General features: G+C 35.6%; 1 protein-coding gene across 3 annotated transcripts in view; it reads right to left on the bottom strand.

Moving 5' to 3' along the window:
• Positions 1–17,182, bottom strand: part of LOC150100495 (FERM, ARHGEF and pleckstrin domain-containing protein 2-like) — a 726,486-nt gene that overhangs the window by 528,590 nt on the left and 180,714 nt on the right. For all 3 annotated transcript variants that reach the window (XM_090403005.1, XM_090403006.1, XM_090403007.1), the window contains exon 9: positions 8,884–9,044. In XM_090403005.1, the coding sequence (XP_090259131.1) occupies positions 8,884–9,044 (161 nt within the window). The remainder of the gene's footprint in view (positions 1–8,883; positions 9,045–17,182) is intronic.

The following is a 17,182-nucleotide window of genomic DNA, read 5'->3' as shown; positions in this document are numbered from 1 at the left end:
TAACCTGAAAAGAAATATTCAGTTGTTTGCTGACGATGCAAAATTAAGTAGAGTAATAGTTAATCAAGGTGATGTGGAGAGCGTGCAAGACAATTTAAATAGACTGTCAGTATGAACAAAAGATAATGGGCAGTTTACGTGGAGAAATGTAAAGTTATGCATTTTGGGATAAATATATTACAAGCTGTGTATCACATTGATAGCACCGTACTCCAGGAAACAGATAAAGCTGGAGATTTAAGGGTGGTGGTAGACAGAGAGTTAAAGTTTTAGAGGACATATTGCTAACGTTGCTAAGGTAGCCCATAAGATTCCTTGCTATTGAAGAACACATTAACAAGTAGAGAAAAGGAAGTTGTTATTCATATGCACAGTAATCCAGATGTGGACATATCAAGGCCTTTCTTTATAAGGCCATGATATGTCCACATCTGGATTACTGTGCTCAAGTCTGGTCTCCTGGGTTTCTTGGGGATGAGGCAGCAGTGGTGAGGATTCAGAGGTGAGTAGCCTGTGGAATGTTCCCTATGAGAATAGATTGAAGGAGTGTGGATTGGGGAAGTTGGTTGATAAGAAAAAAAGAGGGGTATGATAGAAACATTTAAGTTGCTTAAAGGATTTTAGAAGATTGATGCAGGAGAAATGTTTCAGCACTTGGTTAGAGAGGCCAGAAAAAGGGGTCATCCCTGGAAGTTGAATAAAGGTGTGGTTAGTAGGGGTGTGAGGAATAGATTTTTTGCTTGGAGAGTGGTGAATGAGTGGAATGGGTTCCCAGAGTCAGTTGTGGGTGCTAGGGTTATGAGTCTGTTAATGGGTTCAAGAAGAGGTATGATAGATTATGGTGATAATTTGGATCTCCTGCGATGAGTCTTCGGACTCCATGGAGGTACCAGTACAATAATAATAACAACAATCTTCTCATTATTAATGAGAGTAAATACTTTTTTCCAATTCCTCTACACACCAGTCTGCCGCTAAACCATGGTATAAACATGTTATAGGTTCACAACCTTTGATGGATGGAATCATCATTAAAAAATAAATAAATGAAAACTGCTTTAATCTCCTAAAAGGAGTAAATATCAATTCAATGAAATTTATCCCTTGATTTATGGTCCTATTATTAGAAAAATGTTGTAGCAGACATATTTTATCTTGAGCTGCCACAACTGAAGACTCAGTGGAAAATCCAATTAATAACCATGAAAAGGCTGCTACTTCTACTGCATATGTTAGTCCTGTTTCATTTTCTCTTAACAAAAAATTTAAAGATGTAAAAAGAGTAGTAATGTTAAATGAAGTCAAATGTATAATAATGAACATTGTAATAAAATAAATCATAGTACAATTTACAAAGCTTTGAGAATGATTCTAATAAACATTATGATTTGGACAATTTTTATCAAAGGAAAGGGTTCAATATATAGTTGATGTGTTGAGAAGTATTAATAAGGAACAGGTAATTTTTAAAGAAATCTCTTCGGTTGACAATATTACCCAGGAAAGTTTTGAGGAGGATATACAATTAGACAGTAGCCCCGATATCGAGCAGATTGTAAATCCGGATTTAGAGAATAATATTTCAGAAACCAGTAGTATGCCATCATCAGGATCAGTTGAATCTAGCTGTTATGAAATGTTTCCATAACAGGTATTTTCTCAGGTGTAATACACACAGAAGATAAAAAAGACTTGTAGAGTTTTGTCCTTCATAATACTTTCACTATTATTCCCCCCCCCCTCACCATTTTTCTAAGGATGGGCCTATGTAGGATATCTGCTATTTAGTGATATCTGATTATCTTATATTATTTTAATTTTCATTTTTAGCGGCAGCCAATTTTTGATTAAATAAAAAGAAAAGGATAACTTAGTTTTATTTTATATGTAAACATTTTCCTAAATATATAACAAAAATGCATTATTTCTTGTAATCAGAAATTTCTTTACTAATGTTAATTATTTGTAAAAATCACTAATCTCTAATTTATTTATTTTTTTTTATTTCTGTAATGTAACCTCAAGAGAAGAAAATATTGAACTTTCGATGACGTTTTCAAGTCATTAAAGAACCATAGTCTTGTTTACAACAAGCGACTTACATATCACTGCCATGTTACTTGACACACCAGGCAGTAGTGCACTTGAATGAAGTTTGTACTTCTGAAGAGAAAGTTGAATGAGTGAGAGAATAATAAAACACCTATTGCATTGATTAGAACAAACAAAATGTTCTGAAAATTGGAAGTTTAGGGGAGGAATGAAGAAATGAAGTTTAGGGTGAGTTTAAAGAAATTCTTAAGCCCAAAAGGTGGAAAAGAGCATTATGAGGGGAAACAAACAGTTATCCTAAAATTAACTGATAAATTTCTGTCAGAGGAAACTAAGTTGTAGTTACATACGAGTAAAAGTGATATATGGTTTCTCCCAAAGCAATGGACAACTCCTTTTGATAATTTATGCAACAAATGAATCACAGTAAGAACTGAAACCTGAAAGAGATTAATTTTTTGTGTGTTCAAGGAAAAGGGGGAACTTTATATTTCAAAGAAACAGAAAGGGAACTGATATTTTAGAGAAGATGTGAAAGAAGAAATATGATTTTTCTTAAGAAAATTTTGCACAAATAATCTTTTTGCTTTCAAAGAAAAACAGGTATGAACTAATTAATGCTAATTCAGCTCTAGTGACTGTAATTCTTTCTCTCAGAAAAGCTAGTTCCATTTTATGATTTTTAGGCCTCCAGAATTTATCATAAGGTATGAACTAATTAGATTTATGGATAGCTTTAAGAGTAGAGGAAACTGCCTCACAAACAACAGGCAAGGAGGATGACTCATTTGTTAAGGGTAGCAAAAGTTCAGTATGAGCAGTAGCTAATTAATAAAGCCAAAAAGCAAAAAAATCCTAGGAAGTTCTTTCAATATGTAGCCTGCAATAATAAAATGATTATGGTAGCATGGCATTGATTGGAGAAAATGGTATAAGAACAACTGCTGGGAGGAGATATAATTGATTTATTTAATGAGGCTCATAAAGGTATTTCATCGTTGTGAATGGGACATCATGGAGAGTTTGAGAGCAGTGGATGATAAGAAGGAGAGACTGACTGTGCGTGAGGAATAGGGGAATTAAATTTGCTTAATTATGCATAATATAAAGGGGAATTAAGCAAACTTGATATTAATAAGGGTGTGGGAATTGATGATATATCACCATGCATTTTGAAGGAATATGCTAAGGAGTTTACATCTCCCTTGACATATAATGGAGTATCCAAAAATAACCAAAATCTGAACTTGGCAGGCACACATTTTCTAGTTATAGATGATGCTACTAGGCAATGTGATTGTGCAGTTTTCTACACCAGTCTAGCAAGTGGCGTCATCCTGAGTGAACTGGTTCGTGGTTCTTCTGGCTGCTTTCTTTGGTAGTGCTTGAAAGCAAGTTTGGCAATTTCATGATAAAATTTCTTTTGGATAAAACTGCAGCTGATTCTATTATTATGCTTCAGCAAGCCTTTAAGGATGATGCTGTAGGTAAAACGCAGGTTTTACTTAAGTAGTTCTTCCCGTTTCAATAATGGGTTCATGTCAGATGAAGACCAATCACAATCTGGCCGACATTCAACAAGTACAAATGATGAAAGCATCAAAAAGGTTTCCCAAGCAATCAATGAAGACTGCTGAAAGACCATTGAGCAAGTTTCTGAAGAGATGAATCTGTCATGGAGTTCGTGCCACCAAACTGTAACAGAAGATTTGTAAATGAAACGTGTCTGCTAAATTTGTGCCTTGTTTGCTCACAAAGGATCAAAAACAAAATAATGTGAATGTTTGCTGCGATTTCAGGGAGCAAGATGTTAATGACCAGAACTTTCTTTCAAAAGTTGTGGCCAGGGATGAGTCTTGGTGCTATGGTTATGATCCAAAATCAAATAAGCATCAAGTCAATGGAAACTGGAAAACCGACTGAGATCCAAAAAAGCACATCAAGTTGAATATTGTTTTGACATTTGATTGATTTGTTTATTTGATGCGAATGGGAATGTACACAAAGAATTTGTTCTTCTGGGACAGACAGCGAATCAGCATTTTTATCTCAACGTTTTGAGAAGAGTGCATGATAGTGTGCAACAAAAATGGCCAGAAATGTGGAGGAGTGGAGATTGGTTGCTGCACCATGACAATGCACCAGCCCACACACCCTTCTCTGTCCAACAGTTCTTAACAAAAAAACAACATGTGAGTTGTTACCCCGCCTCGCTACTTGCCCAATCTCTCTCTCCAGGTGACTTTTTTTTTATTCCTAAGGATAAAGAAAAAACCACGAAAGGGCAGCAATTTTCTATTTGGCCTGAATCCAGCTTGTTCTTCACCAAATTTTTCTTCCACAATTCTTCTCAACCATTTCTCAAGTATGCTTGCATAAATCTTACCAGGAACACTCAGTAGGGAAATACCTCTGTAATTCTCACATTCAGTTTTATTTCCCTTTTTATATATGGGTACTATTAGAGCACTACTCCAATCATTGGGAATTCATCCTTCTGTCCAGGTTTTCTGAACTATGCAGTGCAGCCACTGTAAGACCTTTATACCACCATACTTCAGCATTTCTGGTTGAATATCATCTACTCCTGCTGCCTTTCCACATTCCAAGTCTTTGATGGCTTTTTCTACTTCAAGTATGGATATGTATTCCTGACTGTATGCCTGTTGAGTGTTTTTTACCATTGTGCTATCACTGCTTGTTTCATTTAGCAATTTTTCAAAGTAATTACTCCATACTTCAAGGATATCTTTTTCTCCAGTTTTCATTTCACCTTTATCTAGTCTAACTCCTTTTACAGCACTCTTTCCTCCATTTCTATACTTCTTCAACAACCTCCAGAATATTTTGCCACCCTCTTGATATTTATTTTCTATGTTCCTGTCAAAGTCCTCCCATGACTTTTGTTTAGCCAGTTTTACAGTGTTTAGCTTCCTTACATTTGTCTCTGTATTCTCTAAGAGCAAAAGCTTACTTATTTTCCAGAACCTTTTGATATGCTTTCTTCTTTTCCTTCACTGGCTCTTTAACTTCCTGTGTCCACCATGGAGTTTAGATTTTTCTATCCTTAGAGACAACCTCACCACATGCCTCTCTGGCTGAATCAATCAGGGTTTTCTTCAAGGCTTGCCACTGAATCTCCAAGGTTTGGTTCCTGTTCTCACTTTCATTTTTTTCTTCAATAATCATTGTGTATTTTAGTCTACAGTTCACATCTGAGAGCTGCTCAACTTTTATTCGCTTTAAAACTTTCTTACATGTCATTCTTTTCAATATGAAATTCAATTTTATTCTGCTTAAGACTAAATAGTGATCCCCTCCAATTTCAAATCATCCTCTGTACACCTGGTGTCCTGCACCAGGAAGAAAACATCACTATCAACAATAACATAGTCAATGAGACTTTTCTTATTCCTTGCCTCTTCTTTCCATGTGAATTTGTGCACATTTTTATGTTGGAACATGGTGTTAGTAATAATCAGTCCATGTCCTGAGCAGAAATCCAACAGGTATTTGCCATTATTGTTAGCTTTGCTCTTTTCTCCAAATTTTCCCAAAATATTTTTGTATATCTGACAATCATTTCCTACTCTGCTATTTAGATCTCCAACAAGGACCAACTTTTCCTTTTTCATTGTGTCAGTTGCTTTTTTCTAAAGCCTCAAAAAATTCCTCCACTTCTACCTTAGTAGAACCTTCTGTGGGACCATAGGCACAAATAAGTCTCATTGTCCAGTTCCCCATTCTGATATTTGCCCACATCACTCTACTTGAGAATGCCTGCCATTCAAGAAGATTAGTTTCATATTTTGTGTTGAATACTATGGCTACTCCTTCTTTTCCTTCATTGTCATTGCCTGAATATAACATTTTGTATTTACTGCTCAGAAAGATCTCACCAGTTTTTGTCTTTTTTGTTTCAGTCACCCTATTATGTCGATCTGGTACTTATCTAATTCCTCAGCTAGCTCCATTTCTTTGCCATTCATTCATCTTATATTGATAGTACCAATCTTTAACTCTGGTGATGTTGAGTTGGGGTGTGTTTTCAGATTTGTTCCAGTAGCTGACGTTTTACTATTCGCCCTGGTTTCCTGGCGAAAACAACGGGGGCCTTGTTTAACCGGGCGACGCCCCAGTTGGCATGAAATTTTGTCATGTTGTACCATCATTTTGTATTTTGATTTAAGCCAATAAGAATACAATTTGGTTGGCTAAATCCCAAATTGCCAGCCTATCCTCGTTCGTTCAGTATCCAGGTAGATACCCAAAAGGGCGCACCATGAGAAGGTGAGGATTGGACATTAGGTCATAAGCCCTGGTCAGTTCTCTGCATTCCTTTAAAGGCTATGTGGAGATCTCCTCACAGTTATACAGCTTTGACCCTTAAGCACACCCTAAATAAGGTCTCTAGATAATGGTTTCTGGACTTGGTAAAAACAATGAATAAAAACGCAAAAAATATATAAAATTATTAAAAACTGAAAAAAAAAAAATTCTTAGCCTACCCACAGTATGGATATACTACAAGGCTGGTGTCACATAAAAAAGACTGAGAACATCCTAAAAAAGTGCCTTCAAAAACTGATACAAAATCATGAATACAGAGAAGTGATATCATTTGCTTGAATTCAATGTCACAGACAAGATCTCCGAAGTGTCACACAAAATTAAGGAATAAAGTGATGTTCTCCACTTTAAATAAGATTTCAAGTCTTGTTCATTCCCCCTAAACTCCCCCATTCAACAAAAAAAAGCAAAGGATATATATAAAATCCCATGTGTGGAATGTGCTATGTGACGCAAACAGTCAAATCAGGAGAAGTATTCATGTCTAAATATATAAAAGACATGGAGAAGAAAAAAAAATATGAATGGGGACTGGCCTCACACATACAACAGAGACAAATCAAGTGCTGTAGCATCACATAAACAACCTATATTGATTATAATTTGTCAGGACATTCAAGAAATTATTATGTGTTAAGATATCCCAATCAATTCAACAATAAACAAAAAGAAGGAAATTTCCTACAAGTCTGGTAATCAAAAATCTAGTATATATGCAGACCTCACACATTATATGCATTACAATCTTTCATGAATGTAGCACAGTGTATTAAGTATGTTTTTCTATTTTATTATTATTATCTCAAGACCCCCCATGGAGTCAAAGACTAATTGTGGGAGATCCCTTTACACACAGCTCATCATACAATGCCTTAAATGCATTCAAATTCTCTGCAGATACCACACTTTCAGGCAATGCATTCCAATCATTCTCAAATCTACATGCAAAAATCCTGCCTCTTATTCTATTGTTCAACCCCTCCTTATATAGCTTCCAGAAATGACCTCTTGTCCCCCTCTCATCTCCCACCATTTTATGAAAAACCTCCTCAATGTTAATCCTATGACAATCCTGTATAAACTTGTACATCTCTATCATATCACTCTAATTTCTCCTATCTACTAGACTCTGTAAACTGCATCTTCCAACCTTACTTCATACTCAACATTCAAGAGACCAGAAACTACCTTAGTCAATTGCCTCTGGACTCTTTCCAATATCACTTCAACCCTTTGAAAACCAGTGGAGAATACAAGTCAGCATCCTCTATATCAGTGACAGAATTTGTTGTGTTTTCCTCAAAATTTTAGTAATGTATCCTCTAAACTTTAAATCCGCATTCACCATCACATCTACATTTCTTATTTCCTCTACTTCCAACAATATATACCTACTAAGTGTATACTCTACATTCCATCTATGTTTTTTGAATTTAGATCCTTATATCATTTTATCCAATCAGTGTCATCCTACGATGAATCTTTTTTTTTTTTTTTTTGTGCTGGCTATATTGGAATTATATTGAAAGAACTCTGTTATATACCCACTAAGTGTATACTCTACATTCCATCTATGTTTTTTTGAATTTAGATCCTTATACCATTTTATCCAATCAGTGTCATCCTACGATGAATTTTTTTTTTTTTTGCTGGCTATATTGAAATTATATTGAAAGAACTCTGTTGTCCGCGCGGTTAGCCTAGTGGCTTTGCGCTTCGCAACCATATGACTGAGGAAGGAGTGTCCCAGGTTCGATTCGTCGAAAACGTGAGGAATTTGAGAATCTTCCTCAGCCATAGCCAAGTCAGCCAGTCTTGGGCGCAGGCAGTAGGGTTTTTCTGCCAGTTTATCTGGCATTTTTCATCCTGCAAGCAGGCAAACCAGCCCCATGAACATACACTGCTACAGTCAAAAATATATCCCCCCCCCAGCGGCAGGCTAGGTGATAGATTAGTTGGGAGTGGTACTAACAAGAAGTCGCATCTAAGTAACAAGCGGACCCTGCATAGGAAGCGGGAATAACGTGTAGTGAAAGAAGAATTGAAAAAACTCTGTACTTTTTTTTTTTTTTGATTCACTAGCTAACTGTTTCTCATTCATACAGCACTTTCACTAGCCTTACCACCCCATTTTTTAAATTTTAACTGAACAATTTTAAATGTTCACTACAGACACTTTTACTTTATATGTTGCAAACTCCAGTAATGTAATATCAAGTAATTTTGCTCTCCTAAAGAAATGCACTATAATGATCATCAAACTAGTAGAAATCTTAAAGGATAAATTGTGATTTTGTTAATAAAACATGTAGTCTCCATGCAGATACAAATCTAACATTACATCACTATTTTGTGGTAATCCTTATGCAAACAAAAAAATTAAGAGATTGATATAAGACAGCATGATCAACATAATAGTAAGTAACATCAGCCTACAACTTAAATTACAGTCACTCAAAGAACAGAACAAGGAAGGAATACCTAAAAGAAGATCCTCTACTAAATATTTTTGGTTTTAGTCGAGAAGATCTCTTAACTTCGTTGCACCTAAAAAAGGTATGATTTTCAATGCACTTCTTCCAAAAATTTTTGCACTCATTTCTTCCTTCAAAGTAGAACTCAACTGTGTCCTTGTAATAGCCCTAGAAAAATAAACACCATGTTATTATCACATTAAACAATCACATTTCAGCTTTAACTGTTCATGATTCAATAATCTTAATTATATAAATAATCTACAATTCAAGTTGCCTATTGACAGTTCTACTCAGGAAACATGGAATAGCATATTAGCACTCTGGGGAGACTGCAGATTAGCATATCCAGAAACCTTGCTCTAAAAACCAAACACGATACTTTTTTTCAAGTTACTTCAAGCTTTCAAATAAACATGGCAGTGTTTTTTCAATGGACAATGAAAACTGAAGCAAAACATTCACACATATTTGTAAACTTTATCATGGTGAAACTTGAACATGAGCCTACAGGCTGGAAAGTGGAGAAGCTAGCCACTTCAGCTGTAACCAAACCTGTATAATGAGATGTGTGTGGGGGGGGGGGGGATAAATCAAGCAATTCTTGCTGTCTTATAAACAAGTCATAATAATGCAATAAACATGTAATTTGTGATGTTCTTACTTGCATTTCTGGTAAAAAGTACAATATTTTACTGATGTAATCTGGCAATAGTACAGAAATCCAAAGAAAGGAAACCATCTGCCATAACATAGAGAATGGTCAGAAGAAACTGGTGATCATTACAAAGGATGTTTTAGTTAGATGGTTTGGATTTTATTAGTATATAGCCAGCTAGTCATATTGTACCACATCTAATGTTCAAATAGTACACAAGATGACATAAGACTATTAAATTATTTAAGGAATTTACAATGCATACTGGAATATTAATTAAAAAAACTTTAATAAATACTTCCTATATTTCGGCAATTTCACATTGCCATCTTCATGGGAACATACAAATATGACACATGCATGCAGGCACTACAAAAAGCAAATGAGGAAGAAAAGAGAAAACTATTGTTGTTCCTAAAGTCCTAATGGTGCCCCTAGCAGCTATATTGGGTTGTCTTGGCCGTTGGGCTGATGTTCTCATGATATAAGTCTTCCAAATTTGGGGCAGTCTCATGCATCCAACTTTCTTGAGGTTTGGAAAGTTTTTTGAGAGCATAGTTTTCTCTCTTTTGAGAGCATAGTTTTCTTCTACCTCATTTGCTTTTTATAGTGCCTGCATGCATGTCATATTTGTATGTTCCCATGAAGATGGCAATGTGACATTGCCGAAATATATTAAGTATTTATTAAAGTTTCTTTTAATAATATTCCAGTATACATTGTAAATTCCTTAAATAATTTAATAGTTCATGTGTTGCCAATGTATAAGCCTTTCTACAAGAAAGAAAACAAATGTGTAAAAAGGTGTTAAATAAAAACAAATAAATAAAATGTTCTGCAACAATAAATGAGAAATAATAAAATTCGGTATACAGATAGAAAATGAACTGATTTTCTGTAAAAAGTTAAAAATTGCATGCATCCTATATGTATCAGACAGAATTCGCTAATTATATGGTTCAGCCATCACAGTAAAATATGTATGAATGTTAAATACCATTCTTGTATATTGTTGTGGAATGCTACCACTTGATTCAAGAATGGTATTTAACATTCATACATATTTTACTGTGATGGCTGAAACATATAATTAGCGAATTCTGTCCGATACATATAGGATGCATGCAATTTTTAAGAGAAGTGTTATAATCTTTGCATAAAGAATGTATAAGATGACTGCAACCCATGCAGTGTCATGCAAAAAGAACTTCCTCCTTATGGAGGAAGTTCTGTTTTGTGATTCTTGTAGTGATTCTTGTTTATCAGGCTGTCAATGTTCAATTTCAGGCTTGATCTCATGTAATTTATTTGTAGTTCCTGTTTGCCATTCCTAATTGCCACTGATTAATTATTTGTTTTTATTTTACATATAGTCTGTAGTCTATAAATAGTCTATAACTAAAACAGTAATTGGAGGAGATACCAGCTGAGACATAAGATGGAGTTTCCTTTCCCATAATTTCATCATGGCTTGGTATTCAGTACAAGCATATACCCTCAGATTAGGAGTCTTTACCAAATAAAGACTCTTAACTACAATTCAAAGATCCCAGATTATGTGCCTTTATTTTACATATGAAGACTTAATCTAGGTGTATAAGCTGAAATCCAAGCTACACTGAAATCATTGGAAATGAGACAGGAGATTGAAAAGTACTTGTATCTTCTCCAATTAGTGTTTATCAGTCATTTTAATGCAACAGTAGTTGGTGCTGGATGTAGATTGTAACAGGAGAATAGAGCTTTCAAAGAACTTGGAGAACCTGTGTAAATTACACATGGTACAGTACTTTGCTTTCTTATTCAAGTACAAGTTGCATGATATGCAGCTCAGCATACTTGTTATTGCATTTGAGTGGAATGTGAACTAAATGGTCGAGAGAAAATGTGATCAGGAAAAGCAACATTGTGGAATATAAACCTCAAAGGTTTATATTCCACCACGGCAGAAACTTCACATTTCAGGAAAGTAATATATCTGATGAATGTTACTAGAAGAAGCTAAGTTGTCTAATGTGAAATGGATTCTGCAGGAGCCATAATGAGTGCTTGAACCATAAGGACATTCATCTCTCCATATACAAAGAAGATAAGAAATGACTATTTCTCCAGCATCCAGCAGAGGCAACACATCAGAGCACTTGACAGAGATAATATGATTCCTTTCTGTCTCATCGAAATCTGTAGCAAAATATATGAAGCAACATTTAAAGGCATGCAAAATAGTCTTTGTATTTTTCTCAGGAAGAGAAGAGATTTGGGTGGATAAGAAAAATCGTTATTACCAAATTCAGAAGAAGAAAAGCTTTTGGAATTGGTTTCAGATGAATCCCTAAAAACCACTTACAACAGACTACAGTAACATCATTTTGGTTGCATATTAATTCTAAATATTAAGCCCTGTTGGATAAAGTCCCCACTGCTCATGCAACTCTCGCTCATGGCTCCAAGTAGCTGGTAGAGTGCATCAGCAGCCACACCCTGGGACCATGCAAAACTAAGTGAGCATAGAAGTAGTGCAGCCTAGAAGTAGTCTCTCTCTAGCGACGTCTCGAACCGAGAAGCTCCTTTCTGGAAGTGGGAAACTTCTCTCTCAAGCAACGTGGATCCGGGCAGTCTCTCTGACGGTAACTCTGGATCGGGCGGCCTCCTCTCTGACAGCAATTCTGGAACTGGGACCCCTTCTGCTTGCTTCAGTCCCTTTTTATTAGGCCTCCTCTGAGACCTCGCATGAAGTTTAGCAACCCCCAAAGAATCGGTATGAGTCTTTCATCTTAAAGCTTGCAAGCCTTTCTCATACATACAAGTTTCAATAACAATCTTTCTAATGCCGCCATGTACAACTTCGGCGACAAAAACATTGGCTTTGTTTTTAACACTCTAACATATTCTTATTAAAGCAGTATACACAGTTAGCTTCAAAAGAGTTATTTACAAAAACATCTAATACAAACTATACAGAGACAAACAAAGTTTATTTTTTTACAATATTCACATGGGACTTAACCTAAGTAAAAAATCAATGTAATGTGCTTTGGAATATTTAATATTAAGCTACAATCGAGTTTTTACACTTTGCTTATAATCATATTCACTCGGCTCGCTGTTGGACTTCCACTGATCCAAATCAATTCATTTACCCAGACTTATAAGAAAATTACTGATTTGACAATTTTAACGAAAAATAATTAAACAATAGCAATACACTTAAAGCGAATTAAAAATAATACAAAATAATGATAAATAAAATATTATGTTTTTAGTTTTAATTAAATTTGTGAGTAAGGAGAATATACAAGAGATCGACCAAAAATCGCTCCGCGATCGACAGGTTGAACACCCCTGTATACCAATGTCTTCCTCCACCTAATCCTACATGAAAGAATATCCAGAGCATGATCAGCCAATCCCAACTGGTCATACAGATGATCATGGATGTTCTTCAAGGCAGATCTTAATTGATCTACTAATCTTTCCAAAGTACATTAAATTGCAGGCACAAGGAACTTTTAACACTGCAGAATGTGCAAGAAGACAAAAGTAATCTTTAGGAGAATGAAAGAAGATAGACAAATGACAGGTTTGAAAATGGTATGGGGATCACATCTTGAGAGAACTCTGGTTATTTTCTTCACGTACCATTAATATATGGGATGTGAATAGTTTTGCAACATTTTATAATGGATGTAATCTCAACACCATTTTAGCCAATGCTAAAATGGTGTTGAGAAGGTCACTGAGCTCAGTTTCAAGGGCTGTGTCATTTGAACAAATAGCTCTGACTCAGTGAGTAAGCGTTTTGAGGATGCCCATACTGTTGGGATGGGTGGGGGTGTGATTGCTTATGTAAATACATTCCTGTATATGAGTGAGTTTTCTGTAAATGGAAAAGGATATCAAGCCATTAGGAAACATGTCACTAGTCTATCTAAAAAAGGAGAGACAATTGTTATTTTCCTTATTTTATGGTGAAGTTTATTTTAGGATATTGGGCTGTTAAGATGAACTAAAAATGTATCGAATGTCTGGACCATGAGGCCACATAGCAAACATATCATTAACACAGTGCAGTCAAACTACTGGTAATATCAGTAATTTTAATTAAGGTTTCCATATGTTTTCTATCGCTTCATATTTCATTTAACACTCTTCCCAAGTAATTACTCCAGATACCTAGAATATATTTATCAACAGTTTTCATGTCATCTTTATTACTATTAAGAGAGACCACCAGGAAGTCAAGAACTAATTGAGGGAGGCCACATATTACCTGCACCAGGTGTCATACCTGTTCTTAAAGTTATTCACATAACCTGCATACACAACATTCAATGGCAATCCATTCCAATCATGAACCAATCTAAGAGACAAAAATCAAGCTCTCACCCTCTTCTTGATAGTATTCATTCTCAACTTTCAAGGATACCCTCATGTCCTTTCCCCACTTTCCATAAAATGAACAATTCCATCTACTCTTATCCTGTATGACCCTTTCATAAATTTGTAAATCTCAATAACATCAACACTCTGTCTCCTGTTTGCTAGTGTCTGCAGTCCACAAATTCTCAATCTGACTTTATAATCAGTATTCCATAATTCCAATATTATCTTTAACACTTGACTTTGCATTCTCTCTCTCTCTCTCTCTCTCTCTCTACTGTATCAAAATTACTACAGGAAACCAGGACACCAGACCTGCAAAGGCCTTATCAAACAACTTCCCTATCTTTATATGTCAAGGTTTGTTTCAGCACTGCAATTATACTCTGAGTTGTATTTGCAATTTTGATACATATCCCTTCAACTTCCTACCTACTAAACTCCAAAATCCCTAGACTGATCGGTTTCTTCTATCATAATCCCACCGAAGTGCGTAACTTTACTTTTAATAATGTTGAAATGATGGCCATTTTCACACGCCTACAATTCCAGCCTATTCAAATCATTTTGCAAGTACTGCATATCAGCTGCATTCCTGATTACCCTTATCTATCTTTGCATCATCAGCAAACAGCTATATTAAAACCAATGTCATTAATGTATAGAATGAATAACAGACCAAGGACTGATCCTTGTGGTAACCTTAAGTCTTGCAAACAAACATTCCCTTTATGCCACTTTTTGATAATTGAGTCAACCATCCTCTGCTCCATTCTAAAACCCACTCTGTTCATCGCAAAGCAGAGATTCTAATATATTCTTAATGCAAGCCCTAACTAAGATGTTAGTTAACATAACTAGATGGATAACTAACATTATATATAATGTATATAAGTATATATGATGTATAACAATTATACATCAGTTTTTACATCATGCTTACACCATACATTCTTTCTACTCCTGTGGAATATACCCTGTTCTGAGATTCAAATTATATAGCCTGGTCAAAAGAATAGCCAGTTCAGCTGAATACTCTTTTAGTATTCATGCTGATATCCCATCAGTCCCTGTTGTCAAATTCTAATTCAGTTTGTGCAATAACTCTAGTACCTCCTCCTCCTCAGTCTCTTCATCTAGTGAAGAGGTAGAAGTGAGGTCAATGTTGCATATTGCATATACCAGGTTTAGCAAAATGGGCACTCATTAGTTGAACAATATCTTCTGCATCTGTCAATGACATACCATCTGAATTCAACAGAAATTCATTCTAGTTGTCTTTAGCTTGCTGAGCCAGTTTCTTCTCATACTCAGCCAACAGTTGTAACTCTTCTAGCCTGCTCCTTATAATTTTCATAACTGACATCATCCTTATGTACATGGCATTCCTTCCACATCTTTTCAGACAATATATAGGGGAACAATATCCTCTCTATCCCTACTTGTTAGTGTGTTCTTCAACAACTACATAATCTGATGTACTGTTTTGACTACCTTTGCAATATGCTGTCTAGACTTCAACTCCCTGTCCACAATTCTCCCCCCGCCCCACCCCAAATCCCTGGCATCATCAGTTACCTGCAGTTCAAGTCCATCGGTATGGTACACAACTTGTGATCTCTTTCCAAAGTGCATTCATTACCTTACACTTGGCCACATTAAACTAGTAGCTATTTACTTATGTCCATATTATTAGTCTATTGATGTCTTCCTACAGGATCTTTGCATCACCTTCTTTTACCATTGCTTTTCCTAGTTTATCAACAAAACTGAATATTTTGTGTCAAATTATTTCCTATATCACTGATATAAAAATTAAACAACAGAGAACCAAGTCCTCAGCTCTGTGGTACAACACTGGTCACCTGTCATTTTCTGAACTCAACTCCTCCATAAACCACTCTTTGATATCTATCCATCAGCCTCCCTCTAATCCAAATCATCAGATTCATATTTATCCTGCATTTGCTCTAATTTATGCAACATAGTTCTATGTGGAATCCTGTGTAATTCCTTTGCAAAGTCTAGCAATATCACTGAGTAGTCATTTCTCTCATCCAACTCCACTGTTGCTTTATTATAAAATCTAAACGAATTACGAAGGCAATAACTACCCTTCATGATGTTCCTTATAGAGTATCATATTCCTCCAACCTGAATTCTGTCTTCAGGACAGAATTCAGGATTGCTACTTCTCTCTCTTAAAGCCTCCTTTATGCAATTAAACTATTTGTCCTCTTTTCCCTATATTAGCACCTATACAATACTGAAGCGTTAATTAAGCAGTGGATCAGAGGAACTGATAATTTTAATACACTACATGGGCTGATATGCCATATAATCCCATGCCATGTTCACACTGAGGTTCTGCAATATTTCAAGCACCTCTATTCTCCCATTAGTCAATGTCCAATCTGTCAGTACAACATCATCAAATGGATGGTATATCCCTGCAAAATGCTCACTCAGCAATTAACTATTTGGTTTGCTTATGTTACCTCCTTCACCATCGTTACCATTTGTATATATCTTTATGTTGAAATATGGTATTAGTAATAATTAGTCCAATAGGTGCTTTCCCCCAGTTATGAGTATGGTTCTTTCCTCCACATTTTCCCAAAACATTTCTATATGTTTTATTTTCATTTTCTAATCTGCTGTTTATACTGTTTTCTTTATGTACCTCCATTTTGTTGTGCTCTGATTTATTATGGTCCAGACCAGCATCATTTAAAGATTATATTGTGTGAAGTATAATACAAGATCTGGTAACATGCTATGCTGTGGAACACATACTTCTCATCGTTTTAAAAAGTAGTAAGCAACATACAGAGGAGTGTATGTAATGTAGATGTGTAGTGGTGGCAACAGTAGTGCTTTGGAAATGAACTTTTGCAGGGAAAAAGTTACGAGTAGCATGACTGACAGGAAGGCGAGCATTAGATGGTGAAAGACTTACCATTAGGTAGTGTGACTGGAGATGTGAAAGATCTGAAAGATAGTGTAGACTGTGTCAGTGAATCTAAAGCGAGGACAGGATGCTTGGAGAGGGAGACAGAGGTGCTGAGAGAGAAAGTGGAAGGTATAAAAATTGAACTGATTTATGTGAAAGGAGAAATTAGAAGACTTGAAAGGCTAACTGATGTGTGACAAACAAGAAGTGCAACAGAAGGTTACAGGAACAAGAAGGAGAGAGGGAATGAGAGAAAGTGGAGAGAGTACAGAAGCATGAGGAATGGAGATGAGAGAAAAATAAGTGAGAGAACAA

Source organism: Typopeltis vanoorti, chromosome 13 (genome assembly GCF_054136105.1).
Source record: "Typopeltis vanoorti isolate ZY-2024b chromosome 13, IOZ_Tvanoo_1.0, whole genome shotgun sequence".
NCBI classification, from domain to species: domain Eukaryota; kingdom Metazoa; phylum Arthropoda; class Arachnida; order Uropygi; family Thelyphonidae; genus Typopeltis; species Typopeltis vanoorti.
The sequence above is the reverse complement of the archived record's forward strand: the minus strand, read 5'-3'. Positions and strand labels throughout refer to the sequence as shown.